We start from the raw sequence: 20,466 nt of genomic DNA on the forward strand, positions 1-20,466 counted from the left end.
ACCTTTAAAAATAATAACATAAAACTATTTACATGACACTTATCCAATAATTTTTTTGGTAATTGATTCTATAATATGATATTAGAATCTTTATAATCTAACGGTTGGTCTAGAGTTCAAACTTAATAAATACATAGGTATGCCAAACTAAATAGCAGGGGAGATGAGTTTGTGCTTTGCTATGAAAAGTTTTTTCTGAATCCACACATTAAGAGCCTCTTGCTGCACAGTAGGTGATAAAGTGACCCGAACTGATTCCTTCCTAGCTAACTCTTCAATTAAAGGCCTGTAAATGGATACATGCACAAATTTGTTCAGTTTACATGTCATACTTTCAAATAATATGACCAAACCACTCTCTATAAATTAATTATGTATTTAGAATTGATTGTAGAAGAAATTTAAAAAATACACTAATTTTTGTAATTTTTATTAGTTACATGTGTCATGCTTTCAAACACTAATTTAATCTAATAATTTCATGTCATGTGCTACTTTTTGGATTGTTTGATAGAGATTTGAGATGATTATAATTTTGTCAAATTATGTGAAAGAAATCAGTTTTTGATGGCGACAAAATCTTAAAGGTAATTGGTTATCAATGTAAAGATTTTTATTAATTAGTAGGTAGCCTGTGCGGGTATTTTTAAAAATACTTTTAATAGGAAAAAATGAATGATGCAAGATACATAGACAAATTGATGAAAGGATAATTGAAATTGAAACACGTTGAATTAATTTACGGTGAGTGAATTAAAGAGTTTTTTATTGAAATATTTGAAAACAATAATTTTTTTTACAGAGATACTTGAAAATTGAGTTTTTTTTATTTAGATTAAAAAGTTTTTTATTAAATTTTTTGAAAATCGATTACGTAGCTTATTGTCAAAGTGAGTTTTAAATAAAGTGTTTCACTAATTATAATGAGAACTCTCTTCACGCAGTTTCATAAACACGTACGCGTCACAAAGTAAAAAAATAATAAGGTGGTGGCACTAGCTCTCTACATTAAATTTATTTTATTTTCTTTCAAAAAAAGTTATTTTTTTTTTTAAAGCAAAAGAAGTTTACTCAACAATTCTCTGTTAAGATTTTTTTTTGTTAATCTCTGTTAAGACTTTTGAGAACATGTCTCTCAGAAAAAAAAAAAACTGCATAACACTCACCAATCCAAAAAAAAAAAGCCAACCAAAATAAAGAACCAGCTAAACGCCCACCGATAAGAGAAAAAAATTCTTCAAAGAGTTCAACAAAATCAAAGCAAATGCCCCACCACAAAAAACCAAAGATCAACGATAAAACACCAACTCCAAACTTTCGTGTAACTCTCTCTTGTTAACTTTGGGCCTGAGTCCCTTATAAAGATTAGACCACGACAACACATCAAAATTTTGAGGCAAAGCCCAAAATCCATTAAAGTTTTGTGCAATTGTTGCTCTCTTTAGCTAGGGGTGTATAAGGGACGGGTTGTGACGAGTTTTGGTTAACCCTAACCCAGCCCTAAATATTGATCGGGTCAATTCATAGACCCTAACCCGTCCCTAGACCCGAAGCAACCCGACATTATGCGGGTCCAATTTATGACGGGTCTATGTAGGACAGGACCGGGTTGGCATGAGGGACAATAAGTTTAAGACTATTTGATACTAATTGTAAAATTTAAAGATAATAACATACTAAAAGAGTTATAAGTTGAAACTATTTTTTGGAATAAATAACTTGAAATGATCTAATTATTTCATAATCTATTGCATTTGAGGTTTACATTTTGTTTGATCATTTCTTCACCTGTCTCACATATGCATAACACACACACATGATTTTCTCTTGTCAGAACATGAAAGTGTGCATAGTTTGACAAACGTTTATTTAATTCATAAGGTAGATGTTAGACATTTTAATCTCATCTACATGGTAAGATAAATTTGAGCATCATGTATCACATTTTAATTATTATAATAAATTAAAATTTTATAAAATATATATGTGGGACGGGCCGGGTGACCCGAGTGTTAACCCGACCCCGACCCTACCCGAAGTCGGGTAACTCAACTATGCCGTGCCAGAGCCACTTTTGAGGTGCAATAACAATAGCAACTCACATTAAAATTTATCTCAGAGAGCAACTCGATAAATTTCAGTGATGTTGATGCTCTTGAGATCATTTATTTGAAAATATAGAAGATATGACTGTAGTCGTACTCGATAGGTTTGTCTCAAAAGGATAAATTAATTAATTTTTAAAATATAATTTTGTAAACCGTTTCAAATCGAAAAACCACCGATTTAGACCGGCTTGTAATAGTACGGTTTAACGGTCATTCCAGACGGTAACCGATCCGATTACCGGTTAAACCAGCCGGTCCTGTCTTTTAAAAATTCAATTCTGTAGTTCTGTTCATACCTAACCTAATTATAAAAATTTCTTACTCTGAACAGCACTTTGAGAGAACTCGTGAATCATGCAGGTATTCCGAATATCTTCAAATCGTTCTCTTCATCTTTCTGCTCACTGTTTCGATTCCAACCTTGACGCTGTTATACGATTTCGTTTCTTTCTTCTTGTTTCACTGTTTCAATCTATACGTTATATGTAGGCCAGTGACAGGTTTAACATCAATTCCCAACTTGAGCATCTTCAAGCCAAGTATGTTGGAACTGGGCATGCTGATATGAACAGATTGTAGGTCTCACTCTGTGTTTTTCCTTCAATTATTGACTTCAATTTTTTTTTTTTAATTTTTGTGAATGGGCCGTGAACATTCAACGTGATAGCTATGCTTCATATATGGGTCATTACCCCTTGTTGTCATACTTTGCTATTGCTGAAAATGAATCTATTGGAAGAGAACGTTACACCTTTATGCAGGTTCTTTCCCTTCTTTGTCTATTGAAAACCCTAATTACTTGAAAAGTTTAAATTCTTTGCTGTTGAACTTGTGTTTGTTAGTTACCCAGTGTTATTAATTGCGGATTGAATAGCGGTGAGCCTTCAAAGCGCTACGCGACAACACTGTAGTTATATTTGTTGTTATGTTATTAGGGAGGATAATTTTGTCTTGTTACTGCTTTATTTTTATTAGTACCTCTATTTGCCCTATTTTTCTGAGACACGGTCTTTTCCTTTTTATATCTTTTCCCATTTGTGTATGCCAATGGTTTTGAGATGGGTCTTTAGTTCTATGCTCTGTAGATGCATGTTGTTAGCTTGTTATTCTCATTCATGGGAGATAGATAGGACTCAAATATGCATTATGTTAAGTAGCAGCAGTTTGAGTGCCCCCTCTTACTTTTTTGGGGAGGTTTGTATCATAGGTGAAGTGGTTAAGTGAAAAAGGACAAGTAGAAGGAGGCATGAGTATATCTGAGTTGTCAGATGGTTAGTATTTTCTCTCATAGAGCTTATACCAGTATTTTTTGGCAATTTTGAAGGAAGCAGTAGAGTTCGTGGCAAAACATTGGTAGATATGTGTGAATTGTGAAAGCAGGATCTTTTATGATAGTGAAGAAATTTCCCTTTCTAAATGGAGTAGTTTGATTAGGTTAAGATTCTCAGAGTTTGTCATGAGATTTAGCAATAGAGATACATAATGGATTCCTATAGACATCAACTTGTGGTTGGTTGACTTGCTATTAATTGATTACATGTACAGTACATTTTGATGTAGTTTAATAGTATATCAACCTTTTCCTTGGTATTTAAGTGTATGCACAATTGATTGTTTCTTGTATGCAGTGGCTGAATACTATTTCATCATTGTCCTAACCTGTTTAAATTAGTCTGCCCTCTCAGCCGTACACAATTCCCTTGGGGTTAGTCTCGCAGAAATACCTGTAGGAAGGCTGTGGTCATAAATGGAAGGAAAGAAAACCCTGCCCTTCCATTGACATGCTTATCTTCTAAGTTCTAATAAGTGGTTTGGATTTTTTTTTGGCGGGGGGTTCAGAAAAGAAAGAGGGATGCACTTTTTTAATGTTTGTGAGTTTTAGTCTTTAGAGGGGAACAGAGGGTCAGGGAACAATGGCCTCAGAAAGCTCTTTCAGAGTTCTTCCTTTTCCCACCTCAGTTTGTGAGCTTTTAGATGGTAGATGGTTATCTTTCATTTTGTTTCTTTCCTTTTAAATCCTTTCTTCTCTCCATTTAATACAGAAGAGGCACTATTAGATGGAAGAAATAAATCAGTACGTTAGCAGAGAATTATAATTTCTCTTTAGAGAAGATGAAGAAATACAGAGAAGAACACACAAACTCATCAGCTAAGCAAAGCTAATTAAATCTCTTTGCATGTCCGACAAATATTTCTTTGATATAGCTATGGTTAGCACCATGTAGAGGCTATGAAAATATCTTATTAACTTTATCTAATTGGATAAGCAGCAACGAAAACTTGTGCTCAAATTTCAGGCATTCCTTTCTAATAATGAGCACCAAGCTACAGCCTACATTATATACTCCTCCAATTGGATTTTTACCTTTATTCTTCCCTAAACCTTGGAAGTCACATAATAGAAATTGCTTCAAACTCTCTGCACAGTTCCTAATTTCACGAATATTACCAGTCTAGTCCTCCAAAGATTACACTAAATTAGTCCTTTTAAAATTAAGGTCTCGCCATCTTATTTCCTTTGGGATTTTATTTATCAAAATTGTGACTGAATTTAATCATGCAAAGTTGTAACACTTCAATATTTGAAGAATTAATTTGGTGACAAAAATCATCGAACTTTGGAGGACTAACGTGGTGGCAACTTTATCTTTGGAGGACCAAATTGAGAGTTAATTCAATCTTTAGTTTACATGACACTAGTTTATTGTAAACCATGAAGAACATTCTTGATACTATATTTGCCATGCAGTTCTGAACCAGTTGAACTTTGTAGTTTTTTTCTATTTTTTAATGTTAATGTCCTTATTTAGGGTTTCTTGTCAAGTTGCTTTCTGATTCCTTGTTACTAAACACTGAGCTATTGGATTGGAATAAAATTGTCTACTGGCATCCATACTTTTAATGATGTTGTTACTTTTTTGACAAATTCTACCTTTTTCACAGAAAATGCTCCTGCCTTGTGGTTTGCCTCCGGAAAGAGAGGAGGATTAGAGGTTCCATCTGGATGACAACTGGATCATTACTGTGTTAGTAGACACTGATCATTTGTTGTACTGTGTTATCTGATTCAGGAAACAGATTGTTGTGTGCTACTTTGATAAGAGCTTGTTCCATTTCACTTTTTTTTCTTCTAGATGCTTATGTTTCAGTTGCTATGGAGCTTCAAAAATTTGGTCTCTGAGGTGTTGAGTTTAGTTTATTAGCTGTTGTGTTGGCATACCATGTTAAATGTGTAAATGGTTAGTGAACAAGAGTCTGTTAATTTATTGTTATACAAGAATAGCTTTGAACTACAATTTAAGGGTTGTTTGAGTAAATGAACATTCTTTCTAGAATTCACTGATTACAATCTTAACAACAATGGGCTAGTTAGTTACAAATACAATAGACAGCACCAGAAGCAAACTTTGAGGTCATTGGCAAACCTACAATTCAGATAAGTCTACTTCTAGTTTTGACAGAATTGTTCCCCATAAAATAACAGAGATTAAAGAAAGACTACACTTCGGAGCATTTTATTGGAATGGAACTATCAGATTTTTAAGCAGGTGTTTTTTATCCTTGAGGATTTTTTATTCTCCCTTCTCTTTATCTCAGTGAATTCCTTCTTTTATTCAGAAAATAAAAAGAAAGAAGGACTACATATGCTTATAGTATATGGAGATTCCTTATCACACTAAAGGTTCAAATCAGAGGCAAGACTTACCTCAGTCCCTAACCGCTTATTCAATGCTTCATTCCACATATTTGCAGAATAAGCGGGCTGCAATCTAGTCCACATAGACATGACAGAAATTACCTGCACAGAGAACAAGATATTCAAAATCAGACATCCATAGCACTTGAAGTCTGAGCCTAAGAGCTTAATGTTAGAATTTGTTATATGCAGGGAAGTGAGGAGGGTGTAGATTGGTTGCTTCATGTGCTTTTAGGTTCAATATTTGCACAAACACAGGGAAGAAAGCGAGAACCCTTTCCCTTATAAGAGAAAAGATAACATGTATGTATCACGAGCAAAAAGCAAAATTCATCAAAATTCTTGATGCCAACATAGTCCTTCTATCCCATTGTCAAGTACCTTTCTGTGTCTCTAGCAGTAAGGGTGTTGCTTTCCAATGTCAAAACCTCTACCTATTTCTTCCCTAAACTGTTTTACACTTTTTGATTCAAATTACCTTCAAGCAACCAGTTCAAACATAATTGTTTCATAAAATGTACAGTAGTCTACTCGAAAAACAGTATGTTGTTCATACAATCTGAGGTTACATTGGATATTCTCATTGTATATTTTTGTGTTTTAACCAATAAGGAAAAGTTTACTACCAAGTGAGCATCAAGAGGTGGAGGATAGTTGTCAGCTACAGTGTGAATCCAGCTGCAGTGGAGTTAAATTTTGCACGCAAGTCTGGATGCAGGGGAAGTAAGGGCAGGCTATCTGTGGATTGGAACTATCTTTAAGAGCCAATTCCCACCACTCTTCCCACGGAATTACCACTATTATTTCTTCACCCTGAACAGAGACAGACCACAAAATAAGGCTATCAATCTACTAAAATAGATCAGACGCGTTACCATCCTAAATGACCACAACATTCTCATTTTAGTAAACAAATAAAAGGATATTCTAGAAAAACTACATCCTGTTATATACCTCTTCATTCTCATGCCCTGATTCGCCAACCCATAAATTACCCATACCATCTTTCAAACAAACAAACTGCAGTATGACCGGCGAAGGAACCGGTTACCCACTTTTCTAGTGTCTCAAAACCACCCCACCTACCTAGGATTTTTGACACAGCTAAGAAGTCTCCTGAATGAACATCCAGGTTGGCTTTCTGACCCCATGCATTGTTAGCGAACAGAGGCAAAACATCAATCAGAGAAACACAGAAACCCCATGCTGCTTCACCTGTTCAATACAATAACAATAATGATCGATCAGCAACAACAAGATTGCAAAAACATACAAATCCATGCAGGTCCAGCTATGTGCAGCCTCAGTCTCTAAAAGAACAAACAACTACTTGTCACCAAAACCAAATAGTACTAACTTGACATCATTAAATTAAAATAATTACTTCAATTAGTCTTTCTAGAATATAAGGAAAATTACACTCAAAGTCACCCAAAGTTCCTCTAAATATGCATATTGAATGTTTTTTTGGTGCTTATAGGCATCCAACACTCGAGGAAATTCCGTTGGAGCCGGTAACATCCATATCATGATGTTGCCAACTCTTCCAGTAAGGATTTTCTTCATACACAAGAATCGAACTCGAGACCTTATTTAATGAGAATCAAACATGTAACTCAAACAACTATTTGTCACCAAAATAAAAAAACTACAAACTTGACATGATTAAATTAAACTAACTAGTTGAATTAGTCTTTGTAGAACATAAGTAAAATTACACTCAAAGCTCCTAAATATGCCTATTGAATGTTTTTTCAGTGCTTATAGTTATCCAACACTGAAGACAATTTTGTTCTAGCGAGGAACATCTCCATCATGGCGGAGCGGCCAACACTCCCAGTGGGGGAATTTATTTCATCCACAATACTCGAACTCAATCGTGACATTACTTCAAACGAGACATTACTTCAAACGAATTAAACATGTAACACTTAAACCAATGGTTCGCTGGTTATTTAATGTTATATTGTGCCTATTAAATTAAATAAAATTAATTTAATTCTCCAAATTTAGGAAGGAAAAGAGATGAAAAAAAGGAACCTGGAGATAGAGAACGGCACCGCCAAAAGGCGATGATGAAGAATGATTTGTGGGAGTGAACTCAAGAGTAGCTTTGTTATCAAAGAAGCACGCCCCTTTCCATTGAATTGAAGTTTGATAGATTGTTCTTAAATCTCATTTTTATGTCACTTTGTTTACTATCATCAACTAGTGCATTGATATGTCCTTTTAAAATGATAACCATTTTTCAATCAATGTAGAAAAAATGCTAATAGTCCAATTAAAATTAACTCTAAGTACCAACAATAATGATAACCATTAGAATTTAAGTACAGTGTATAAGAAAGCTAGTCCCATAAAAATAAATGTGGATGTGCACGAGACTTGAAGACAAGATCATCTAATAAAATCAATTACTAACTTGATTACGTGATAATTGAGGAAGGTAGACATGCCAAAAATGTCAATAATGTTGCACGTGACATGTCTGCACAGGGAAAGGGAACCCGAAGTCTATGTTTTTTGGGCTTTTCTCAAAGTGGGACACAAGTATATATATATATATATATATATATATATATATATAGAAAACACTTTCACTGTCATGCAAAGTTTTAGAAAAATTGTTCAACCAGTAATTGAACAGGATGGAGGTTTATGATGATTCAAACAATTAAACCAATAGTTTAACTAGGTGACATCACACTTGAAAAAGGATAAAATTACAAAGTTGTACGAGTCAGCTTATTTCATTTATAATTTTATTTATTTATTTTGAATTCAGAGTCCAATTGTTTTAATCCAATTGTTTTTTATATTATATTGTTACCCGGCCAAGTTGATATTTATCCGTAATTATTGTTCTGGTATCCGGTAAACTGATGATTGAGTTGTTTCGGTCACACACATATGACTTTGTTCTCTCACGTCACACGTCTTGGAGTGCGACCCTGCTAAACGAATGGTCATCGTACTTAAGCAAACCAAATCCATTCAATATGACCGATTGTGTCCCACATCCGACAATGTATACTTCACGCCAATTAATCGCTCGCTCTAGCCAACTACCGGCATCCACCAAAACTGATTTTGCGCATCTCAAACCGACGGCCTCTTTGTAGTGGCTTTCCTCGACCGAAAGGCACAACTTGACATGTCTCTATTAATCATGTCTCATATCAAGTGAGCGATCCTCTAATCACGGGGCGGGTAGTCGAGCACGATGCTCAAAGTCTTGCTATAGTGCGCAAACGCTCCCAATCAATCAACACCCTTCTAGGTGGTTTGGTCGGACTCATCCAATTAGGTAATCTGATTTGTATGGAATATAAAATTGAAGCAATCAAATCATTCTTAAAAACGCTAATCAATCAATAATTAACTAAAACAAAATCGTGAGTGGGACAGTCGCATGCATTGTCCTTTAGGCTTTATCCCTTTCGTGTCAGATACTGTTGGCACTTGTGCATCAACTACAAGTCTACAACTCTTGTTGTGCTGTATCAACAACCTGACACGTGGTTCCAGATTCCAAACGTCAAACGACGCCGTACCCTCTTCCTTCGATTAATTCATGTTCACAATTTCCTTTCGTTTCACTCAGGCATTTTCACAAACACAAAGAGGTCATGACTCATGACATGATGTGTTTGTTCTTTCTCCATTGATTGAACATGGTACATAGCGTATGTAGTACCGGGTCGAATAATTTTTTTTGGTGGTGGTGGGGTAGTGTCGGCTACAGATTCGAATAGATAAAGCTAGTTAGATAACGATTGTTTGAGCTATGCTTATCTCACACTGTTTTTCAAATTTGTTTGCTTCTTCATGTTTCTGATTCTTTGAGGACTTTTTCTCTGGTTTCAGTTTTGCTTCAGGGTATTAATTTTTGGCATTCAATCCATCCAAAGGTGAGTTCAGTGTTTGTTAATTGTTATCTCAATTTTTTAATTTATGGAATTTTGAATATTTATATGATTACATGTTCTGGTTTCCTTGTTTGTGGGAGTTCAGTGATTCTGGGAGAAGCTATTGATAGTAGCTTTTGTGGGGGGATAAGTGATTTTGGAGAAGATTAAAAGTGAATTCAAATATGCTGCTGTAAGTGATTCTTTCAAATCTCTCTTATTGAATTAATCATCCAGTTATATTGGTTTACTTTTTCAGTTTTATTATGTAAATGGGGTTGAATCTGTGTACTAGCTTTTAGGAAAATATTGGATTTTTACTACTGGTTTTGAGTTTCTGTTTTGTGATGGATTTTTCTGGACTGGTTCTGATTGAGGTTATGTGCAGTTTCTCTGCCAGTATGAACTTTGAACTCAATATGGTTTGATTTGAGTCATTTGACCATTCATTTACAGCACAAACTCAAACCATCATACACAGATGCTTTATCCCAAAAAAAATGAATATATGGTTTGTATGTTTCTTTATTGATTCATAAGCTTCAAATGGGTTATTATGCATTTTAATGGGAGGGAAATTCAAAATGATGCTAAAAATGGAGATGATGTTAATATGGCTCAGCTATGATGTTAATTACAGTCCACTCCTTTGGTAATGAATACAGAAAGATTCATGGGTTGTCACAGCTTTTGTAAGAATAATATTTTAGATTCAAATTTTAGAGTGTTATCATAGATGCAGTAGTCTTGACCTCATATTCAATTTAGAAAGAAGGAGCTAGTAGATTACATTATTATATTTATGTTGGTGATCTGCAGGTTGTGTGTTTGTATTTGTAGCAAGTTTTGAGATAGTTGAGAAACAAATCATGTGATATATGCCTCTCTCTTTATTTCATTAATAAATTATTCTCTCTAAACATTATTGAAAAGAGAGGTTAGTTCTATCTATGTACTTTTATAAACAAGTATTTCATCATAATCGTCATCTTACATATAATACCACCAGATAGAAATTTCAAACATTTACTGCACATACATATTAGTACCCAACTTCTTTACCTTCTTGTCAGCAGTGGGTGATTCTTCACTCTTAAGGATAGAAACCTGCTAAAGGATTTACTGTGAGTCTGTGACTTTTTCTTCTGTTGCATTTTGAGACTTATTATGATGGTTGTATATGTTTCAGATTTCACCATTGAGCACAGTAGTGTCATAAAGGTGAAAGCAGAGACGAACTTCCCAATCATATCAGTGTGTTACATGTTTGAACTTTTAAAGGAAATAGCACAGAGTCTCGGAGTTATCCTAATGAATCAGTGAAAGTCTGCAAGTCATGGAGGATAGTGGAAGGTAATATTCATAGAAACTCCCTCTCTGACCCATTGAACCTCAAGTTCTGCATTTTATGTTGTTTTGACTGTGTCTATTCTGTTCTTTAACCATATACTTAAATTTCACTGTTTCTTCTCTTGTGAAGTGTAGGTTTGAGGAGAAGTCCTTTTCAAATGGGGATGTCTACATTGGTGAGATCAAGGGTATACTTCCCCATGGAAAGGGAAAGTACACATGGTCAGATGGAACAGTATATGAGGGTGATTATGTAAATGGAAAAAGGACAGGGAAAGGAGTTATTACATGGCCATCAGGAGCAAAGTACGAGGGTGAATTCTCCGGGAGTTTCCTTCAAGGTTACGGAACCTGTACAAAACCTTCTGGGTTTGTTTATACAGGTGGCTGGAGGATGGGTGCACATCATGGGATCGGACAGAAGGTGTATCCTAATTCAGATACTTATGAAGGATTATGGAAAGAAGGAACTCGTGAAGGCTGCGGAAGATACTCTTGGAACAATGGAGATATGTATATTGGGAATTGGAAAAGTGGGAAAATAGATGGTAGAGGGGTTATGAAGTGGGCTAATGGTGATATCTTTGATGGTAGTTGGGTAAACGGGCTTAGACAAGGATCTGGAGTGTATAAATTCGCCGACGGGGGGATTTATATTGGGACATGGAGTAAAGGTCTAAAGGATGGAAAAGGAACATTCTATCCTGCTGGTAGTAAAAAACCATCTCTAAAGAGGTGGTGTAGTGTTCTAAACAATGATGATGATGATGATTCGATATTGAGTTCAAAAGAACACGTAGCTCCAAAATCAAGCATTAAGCGTAGTCTTTCTGAAAAGCTTTCGGTCAGTGCTAGATCAAAGAGTTCACATCATGGTCAAGTATCTCACAGGACTGCATCATCGGATGCAAATTGGAGCATTGAAAATCCTGCTGGAGATTGCATATGTTGTGATTCTGCACCCACATTATCGCAGACCTTAAACGAAGGTCAACCTGAGGCATCTGGTAATCGTGCTTTGGTTTATGAAAGGGAATATGTGCAAGGAGTTCTCATTATGGAGAGAGTTGGGAAGTACTCAGATGTATCACACAAAAACAAACGGCCAAATAAGTTTAGTATGAAGCAAGTAAAGAAGAGTTCATTTATGGACATTCTTGGAGGCCGCCGAACCTATTATCTGAAACTTAATTTGCAGCTTGGCATCAGGTAAATTATTTGATCTAACGTTACCCTTCTATACTATTTTTTGAAAAGCTGATAGTATTTTATCATCATGGGTATTATCACCATTGTTTCAATCACATTTTCCTTATTGTTATTGTAAAATCATGAATATGCGTAGAAAGTGCTTGGCTAATGAATTAGATGACTTCAAGTCACTAACTAATGGCTGAGAACTGTTCAACAAGTTCTTGTGAAGTTAGAGTACATTAATGTATTGATTCTTGCTTGTTGCTTGAATCACAGATAAATATAAGGAATCATCTATAACATAAATGGTGAGTTCAATCATTCATGCATAAACTGCCACAAAAGAAAACGTTCAGTACTTTAGTCAAACTGGAAGACACATTGAAAGAACTTAATATAGAAAAGAATAAGTTTGTTTTTGGTTTCAAGTTAAAAGAAACTGACTTAGTTGTGTTTCATATGAAGTTTTGATTTAAACAAATTTGAATGAATTCTCAGGTATACTGTTGGAAAAATTACACCAATACCTGCTCGTGAAGTTCGGTCATCTGATTTTGGAGATCGGGCTAGGATAAGAATGTACTTCCCCAAGCAGGGTTCGCAGCTGACTCCTCCACATTGTTCTGTGGACTTCTACTGGAAAGATTATTGCCCTATGGTCTTTAGGTACTTCTTAACCATTTGCTCTCCATGCCTTCTTAATTGAAGATTTATATATTGAGCACCATGCATTAGAATCTTTTCCATATGGCTACATGATGATCAATTTGTTTCATAGTTATAAGATATAAAATCAATCATACCAACTATCACAAAAGCTTAAGCTATTAGGTGAAGACACATGAATTATTTTATATTACTCTCCATGTTCCTATTTATAATTCGACACGCCCCCTATGCAAAAGCTCATTGGGTTTGATTCACGGACAATGCACAACCGACCTATCTTTGTACTGAAATTTAACTTTTTATCAGAAAAATGGGGACAACAATGATTGAATTCTAGACCACTTGGTCATAGAGACTTTGATACCATGTCATGAATTGACTATTTTAAAAGTTTAAGTTGTTGGGTGAAGACATATGAATGGTTTGATATTATAACAAAGGCATTATCTCCTCTTAAATTTTATTTGCTGGGTTTAGTTTACGAAAAATTTGGTTGATCATGATTTATTTCCCTATGGAGAACTACCAAACTGGTGAATCAATGTTGAAGTTCTGTCAAACCCGTTTCCTTAGGCATAAATAACGCAAAGAAATATGTCCAATTTAAAATTTGAACATTATCATTATCAGAATAATATGTATTAATTTATGACAACACAAATGCATGATTTTATTGGCACATTAGAGTGCTCAGTCAATTCAAGGTTTTTTTTCTTTCTAAAAGCACATGTTCTTTCATGATCAACAACCTTAGATTTGCAAATCAACACTCAACCCATTTAATTATATTGAAGGTTTCATGTGCTTGACTAATTTATGCGGATATGCCTCCACAGTTAAGTTCCAGTGTCTAGTTTGTTTCTTCTTCTTTCTTTGCTTAATTGCACAACCACACATTTCCAGGAATTTGAGAGAGATGTTCAAATTAGATGCTGCAGAGTACATGATGTCTATTTGTGGCGATTGTGGTCTAAGAGACTTAACTTCACCTGGAAAAAGTGGCAGCATCTTCTTTCTTTCACAAGATGATAAATTTGTGATAAAGACACTGACAAAATACGAACTGAAGGTTTGCACTCACTTTTTGTTTTCTGCTTAATGACCTGAGAATTCATCATAGTTATTTTGTGTTGGATTCATTAACTGGTATATGAGCTTGATTTTGTATTATTTCTGCAGCATACAAATAAGAATATTAGATGACATATAGACAATTGAGTGATTAAATACAATTAGCCTCATACCTGCTACCCAATCCCACAGTCACCAATAATACTTTGTAAAGCCACTATTCTGATGGTATATTTTAAGGACAGGGTTCAATTAAATCCAATGCCAAAATGGACAACTAAGGCCATTTGGGTGGGAATTTTCTGGAGAAAATATTTTCTCTGTCAAAACATCACTTTTAAAGTTTAAATAGTTGATTGCCTATATTTCCATCTCTGATAATCCATAGGCACCAGCAGTAGAACTTACTAGTGCCACTAGTTTGACGATAACTTTTAAGCACAGAGTTCATGACATCCAATTCCAAAATAGCTAACTAAGGCCCCATTTTGATGGACTATTCCAGGATATAAAAATGTTTTAAAAAAACACTTTTAGGGAGAAATATAGTGTAGTTAGGAAACTTGGTAGTTTTTCCTGTTGTAGGAGGAGTGATTTTGTGAGAAGCTACTAGGAGTATCTTTTTTGGGGTGAGAAGTGATTCTAAAGGTTTAAACATGTATCCAAACACACTGATAGATGATTGCCTATCTTGCTGTCTCTCACAGTCCATAGACACCAACATTATTCCCGGTGATGATCTGATGGCAGTTTTAATTTGTAGGCATAATTCATGAAATCCAATGCCAAAATGGCTAATTGAGGGTGCATTTTAGATGGTCTCTTTCTTGAGAATTTTTTTTTTTATATTACAAATTCACTTTTATAGTGAAATTAATGATTGCGTATGTTTCCATCTCTTGTTAAAAATGTATAGATTTCCCCAATTAAATGGAAATTCCGAAGTGTATGATTATGTACATGTGTTTCACTTCTTTTAGGTTCTGCTCAATATGCTTCCCAAATACTACAATCATGTAGGAAATTATGAGAATACTCTTATTACAAAATTCTTTGGGCTCCATCGAATAACACTAAGAGGTGGGAGAAAGGTATTACTATGAATATCTATCTGTAGCTTCTTTCTCCTTGTTAATGGGTTTAACTAAAAAAAATTCCTTCTTTTCTTCATTAGGTGCGTTTTGTAGTCATGGGGAATATGTTTTTCACCGAATTGCATATCCACCGTCGTTATGATTTGAAGGGGTCTACTCATGGAAGATGTACAGGCAAAGATAAAATTAATAGCAATTCAACATTGAAAGATCTTGATCTAACATATGAATTTCATATGGATAAAAAATTGCGAGAATCCTTGTTCAAGTAAGTCCCCACTCCCCACTTTGCAAGAGTCACTTATGTTAAAGGAATCAGTATGCAATGTGTGTTTATATAGCCAAGTGAGGAGTATTTGTTGACACATTTTTAAAGGAATTGGTATTCAATGTATGTTTATTCAAGTTTAACTTCTACTTATGACCAGAATTTGTTTATCTGGTGCAGCCAACTTTCTCTAGATTGCAGTTTCCTGGAGTCTCAGCAAATAATTGATTACAGTCTTCTGTTGGGATTACATTTTAGAGCTCCAGAGAATCTAAAGGCTTTAGCAGAATCTCCTGAATCAATGCAACATCAGGATAGCTTACCTTCTGGAGATGGTAAATTCATCCTCTGATACCAGATATCTAGAACAAGTTATTTTGATGTTAATACTTCTAATGAACATATTAACATCTTTTACTTTTATACTTCCAGTGATTATTCCTCAAGGATTGTTATTGGTTGCCCATGAACCAAGCTTTCACAGCACTTCACCTGGAACCCACATTAGAGGGGAAACATTGAGGGCATACTCCATAGGTGGTCGGGAAGTTGATCTTTTACTGCCTGGTACTGCAAGGTAGCTTCTATAACTTTAGTTTCTATTGTGCTCTATATCATTCTGATTGTTTCCATTACAATGATATTCATTACCCAAATTCTCAAGTTCTTGTTTGCCAAATTAAGATTTGCCAAACTGGCACCTTTACAAGTATCTTCATTAGCCATAGACTCATAGTAGCATAGGTTACTTAAGGTCACTAAACTAGAATCTTCTTTTTCTTTTCTTATTTTATGTCTTTGTGTGTATTGGATTGTGATAACTGATAACTGCATGTTACTCAGGTTGCGAGTTCAATTAGGAGTAAACATGCCAGCTCAAGCTACTCGCAAGCTTCAGGAGGATAAGGTGGAGGAATCAGAAGTGGAGCTTTTTGAGGTTTATGATGTGGTACTCTACATGGGCATAATTGATATTCTTCAAGAATACAATATGAAAAAGAAAATGGAGCATGCCTATAAATCACTAAAAAATGACCCTATGGCTATATCAGTAACAGAACCCAAGATATATGCTAAACGTTTCCTCAACTTCATGGAAAGAAAAGTTTTCCCTGAGACTCCCTGAATATATGTTTTAGTTTCCTACCTTTCCTTTTTTATTTAATCCTTCTTTGTAATTAATTTTTTCCAAATGAAGAGTATTTTATTTTGTCAGTTCAATTTTGTTACATTCGATATAATTTTTTCATATGTATATTTTCTGTAATTACAAAGGTGGTCTGCAATTCAAACAGATCTCAGAACGGCAGCGGCTTAGTGCCATTTAAGATTCTTATACTTGATAATTGCTTTGTTGAGCTTCACTTGACACTTAATTATTTCAGTGATTAGTTGCTTCTGAATAGTTACGTTTCTTTTTTTTGATATTAAATAGTTACGTTTCTGTTGTCAAGAAAGACTTGTCATCACATGATAATATTAGTGTACTCTCGCTGATTAAATATTATTTATTGTGCACATGACTATTTGAAATGTCAGGTTTACCTAAAATGTACCCCTAAAAATAATTCAAATTTAGACCCTCATTTTTTACTGGACGCAAGGAAAAAGTAGCATTGACGTGACCCACTGGTCATCATTGAATTTTAAATGGCTTAGTCTTTCTTGAGTTAGAAATATGCAACGTAAAGATGCATTTGATGACGGTTGTTCCGGTAGATGCACCTGATGGTGGTTGTTCCGGCAGTTGTCCAGAACTAGCGTTAGTATGCCCAGAGGCACCAAATTTGCCACTGGGCATATTAATGAGTCGTCCAGGTGAAACTAAATTCTTTTAAGTATTCCTTTATGAGTCGTTCAATCTTCGTTCGATTCAACGACAATAACTTAATGAGTGCAACGACTGCACCATATCTCCAAGTCATAAAAATGAGATTCGGCAGAAAGAGACACTCACAATCTCTTCATTTGATGGTATTGGTCCTTCTAAATAAGTTCACATTTAGTTTTAACCCTCATATTTCAAATCACCTAATTTTCGTCCAAAAATGTGGTAATATACTAATTTTGGACACTTACGTTGACTCTTTTTCCAAAAATATGACATGGTTCATAGAGTTTCACGTAACACTTTAGCATGTAATTAGGATTTATGACATAGCATCATACATATTCATTTTCATCTTATTTGACTCTAGTTACAACAAAAAAATATAAAACCTAAATTTTCATCTCTAAACCCATCATCCAACAAGATACCTTTTTCCTCTTCTTTTATTCACAACCCCCTCACTTCCGCACAATCCACTCCTCCACCACCACCAACATTATTTCCCTTTCTAACTCCACAATAAGTATGTCTTCTAGTCACTCTCAAATCCCAAAACCATAATACACTTTTCATTCTCCACATTTCATGACCAAACGCTCCCATCATCTGCAGCAAACACCAAATATTAGGGTACAATAATTTGATGCTAAGGTGATGTGAGTCTCGAATTTGGGCATACGACATGGGGTGGAGTATGGGAGTCTAATGGCTAGATATCTGGTGCAATGGTTGTTGGTTTGCTTGTGGTGTGAAGAGTGGTGGTGTTGGTTTGGGTATGGGGGTGGTGGCAACTTCACGTACTGGAGGAGATATGAAATGGCATCGCAATAGATGAAAAAAAGAAGTTATTTATTACTTTAATATTAATTACCTTTTAGTTATTCAGTCAACAAAAAATAAAAAAAATTCCTTTTTAATGATATCCAAATTTCTATCCATAATATTATTAAATTACTTATCAAATATTATTTAAATATATATATATATAATAAATAATAATATTTTATTATTTAAAAACTCAACAACTTATGAGTAATAAATAAAATTAAAAATTATTAATCTTAATTTGGATTTATAAAAATATTAATTATTTATAATTAATTATATATATAATATTGTTATTAATGTAAAGGTCAAGTCAATTTACTAATTATTACTATTATTTTCACTATTATTTTTATTATTATCATTTAATTTTTTTACGTTATTATTAATAATAAAAATTTAAATAATATTAATTTTGAATATTAGAATTTGAATTTTTTTACCAATTAATAATTAATGTACTTAATAATATGAAGTGTTTTTAATAACCAATTAATGTGTGAGTCAATTTGAATTTTACTTATTGTCATCATTATTAATTTTAATTTTTCTCGAATTTTGATTAATAATTAAAACTTAAATAATCATTATTTTTATTTCTAAATATGGAAAAATTAAAAAATTACAACTAGTAGTTAATATTTTTAGAACATACTATTAGCAATTAATATAATGAATAATATAAAGGTTTTTACTAACTAATTAATATTTTAATTAATGTATTGATCAAGTGAATTTACTTAATTATATAAATTTATGGATTATTGATATTGATATTGATTGATGTAATAAATATTTTAAATAGTATAATATTATGGATATAAATTAAAATACTATTTACAAAGGATTTATTTTATTTTATGTTGACTTAATAACTAAAAGATAATTAGTATTAATGCAATAAATAAATTTTGTTTCAAGTGTATTAATTTGAGGAATATATGTGAGTTTTATAGAACCCATTATATATTGTATGTACTAGCCCTCTCTTCTATTGTGATGTCATTCCATATCTCTTTTAGTACGGGAAGTTGCCACCACCTCATACCCAAACCAAAATCACCACTCTCCACACCACAAGCAAACCAACAATCATTGCACCAGAAATCCAGCCACCAGACCCTCGTACTCCACCACATATCATATGCCCAAATTCGAGACCCACATCACCTTAGCATCAAAATTGTGTACCCACACCAATTAGATCAGAGTAGTTCCTTCACTAAGCCGCCATTGAATCTCTCTAAAACGCAAAAACCATGAAGTCGCTCCTCCATATTCTCTGTGAGCCCTATCGCCCCTGCTTCTTCTCAACTTCATTCAATCTATTTTTATTTCTCTCTCTCTCTCTCTCTCTCTCTCTCTCTCTCTCTCTCTCTCTCTCTCTCTCTCTCTCTCTCTCTCTCTCTATATATATATATATATATATATCCTCTCACTCCTCTTCATTCTGATTTCTCTTATTCTTTTCCTTATTTCCTCGTTGTTTAAAGCACATGATGTTATGAATTCAGTGGATAAACACAAAAAATAAAGTAATTTTGGTCACTCATATTGACTCTGTTTGCAAAAAATCTGGCATGGCCCGCCTTTCACTTAGCACTTTTACAATCAATATTAATGACAAAACATTATACATGTTCATTTTCATCTCATGTGACTCTAATTACAATAAAAAATCTAAAACCTAAATTTTCATTTCTAGCCCGTAAAAAAAAAAACAAGATCTTTTTTTCCCTCATCTTTTATGCAGAACACCCTCACTTCTGCACAACACACTCCTTCCACCACCACCAACATTATTTCTCTTTTCTAACTCCACACTCAGTAGTGCCTCTGGTCACTATGATATCACTTATCTTTATCATGTTATTTCACATAACTATAACATACTTTTCATTCTCCACATTCCATGCCCAAAAACTCCCATTGCCTGCAAGAAACCCCAGATTTCTCCCTTACTTTACCAAATTTAGAGAAATAATTGACCTACTCTTAGTCTTAGACCAAGTGACCAACACATGACCTTTTCTCAACATCTTCGTATTTCCAACATCTTAGACCAATTAATATTATAGGATTTGGTTGCTTGGTCTAAGATTTTTGGCATAGGAAGATATTGAACAAAGGTATGAGATGGTCACTTGGTCTAAGACTAAGAGTCATTGGTGTGTCAATTATTTCTCTGAATTTGGTAAAGTAGGGGAGAAGGGAGAAATGTGGGGATTCTTGCAGGCAATGAGAGTGTTTGGGAATGGAATGTGGAGAATGAAAAATATGTTATGGTTCTGTGAAATAGCATGAGAAGGACTAGTGAATGAGAGTGACTAGAAGATAACTACTCGGTGTGGAGTTAGAAAGGGAAAAATATTGGTGGTGGTGGAAGGAGTGAGTTGTGCAGAAGTAAGGGTAAAAGAAGAGGAAAAAGAATATATTGTTGAATGAAAGGTT

The 20,466-nt window shown here is 34.2% G+C and overlaps 2 protein-coding genes and 1 long non-coding RNA gene across 6 annotated transcripts; 2 read left to right on the top strand and 1 right to left on the bottom strand.

The window, feature by feature from the left end:
* Positions 1-109: 109 nt before the first annotated feature.
* On the bottom strand, positions 110-7,201 carry LOC130714180 (uncharacterized). The gene is made up of 4 exons (XR_009011186.1): positions 6,760-7,201; positions 6,432-6,618; positions 5,815-5,907; positions 110-286 (listed from the first exon to the last, which is right to left on the bottom strand). It is a non-coding gene; the product is annotated as an uncharacterized LOC130714180 (long non-coding RNA).
* LOC130714179 (uncharacterized protein At4g14342-like) lies at positions 2,335-5,404 on the top strand. Of its 2 annotated transcripts, XM_057564072.1 has the most exons (4): positions 2,335-2,468; positions 2,598-2,683; positions 2,776-2,869; positions 5,052-5,404. In XM_057564072.1, exons 1-4 carry the CDS (start codon positions 2,463-2,465, stop codon positions 5,097-5,099), a joined length of 234 nt encoding a protein of 77 aa, XP_057420055.1. In that variant the 5' UTR covers positions 2,335-2,462; the 3' UTR covers positions 5,100-5,404. The 2 variants fall into 2 exon arrangements, 1 of the variants encoding a protein (XP_057420055.1); XR_009011185.1 differs by lacking the exon at positions 2,776-2,869 and having other exon boundaries at positions 2,353-2,468.
* Positions 7,202-9,282: 2,081 nt separating the features above from the next.
* On the top strand, positions 9,283-16,743 carry LOC130711113 (phosphatidylinositol 4-phosphate 5-kinase 7-like). 3 transcript variants are annotated; one of them, XM_057560604.1, is made up of 12 exons: positions 9,283-9,431; positions 9,673-9,716; positions 9,820-9,906; positions 10,903-11,066; positions 11,199-12,272; positions 12,756-12,923; positions 13,830-13,995; positions 14,978-15,088; positions 15,172-15,359; positions 15,540-15,694; positions 15,792-15,936; positions 16,203-16,743. In XM_057560604.1, the coding sequence occupies exons 4-12, from the start codon at positions 11,050-11,052 to the stop codon at positions 16,483-16,485; spliced, it is 2,307 nt and encodes a 768-aa protein (XP_057416587.1). In that variant the 5' UTR covers positions 9,283-9,431; positions 9,673-9,716; positions 9,820-9,906; positions 10,903-11,049; the 3' UTR covers positions 16,486-16,743. The 3 variants fall into 3 exon arrangements, with proteins under 3 accessions (XP_057416587.1, XP_057416586.1, XP_057416588.1); XM_057560603.1 differs by having other exon boundaries at positions 9,287-9,482; XM_057560605.1 differs by having other exon boundaries at positions 9,288-9,716; positions 11,194-12,272.
* Positions 16,744-20,466: the final 3,723 nt, after the last annotated feature.

The sequence above is a fragment of the Lotus japonicus genome, chromosome 4 (genome assembly GCF_012489685.1).
Source record: "Lotus japonicus ecotype B-129 chromosome 4, LjGifu_v1.2".
Classification (NCBI taxonomy): domain Eukaryota; kingdom Viridiplantae; phylum Streptophyta; class Magnoliopsida; order Fabales; family Fabaceae; genus Lotus; species Lotus japonicus.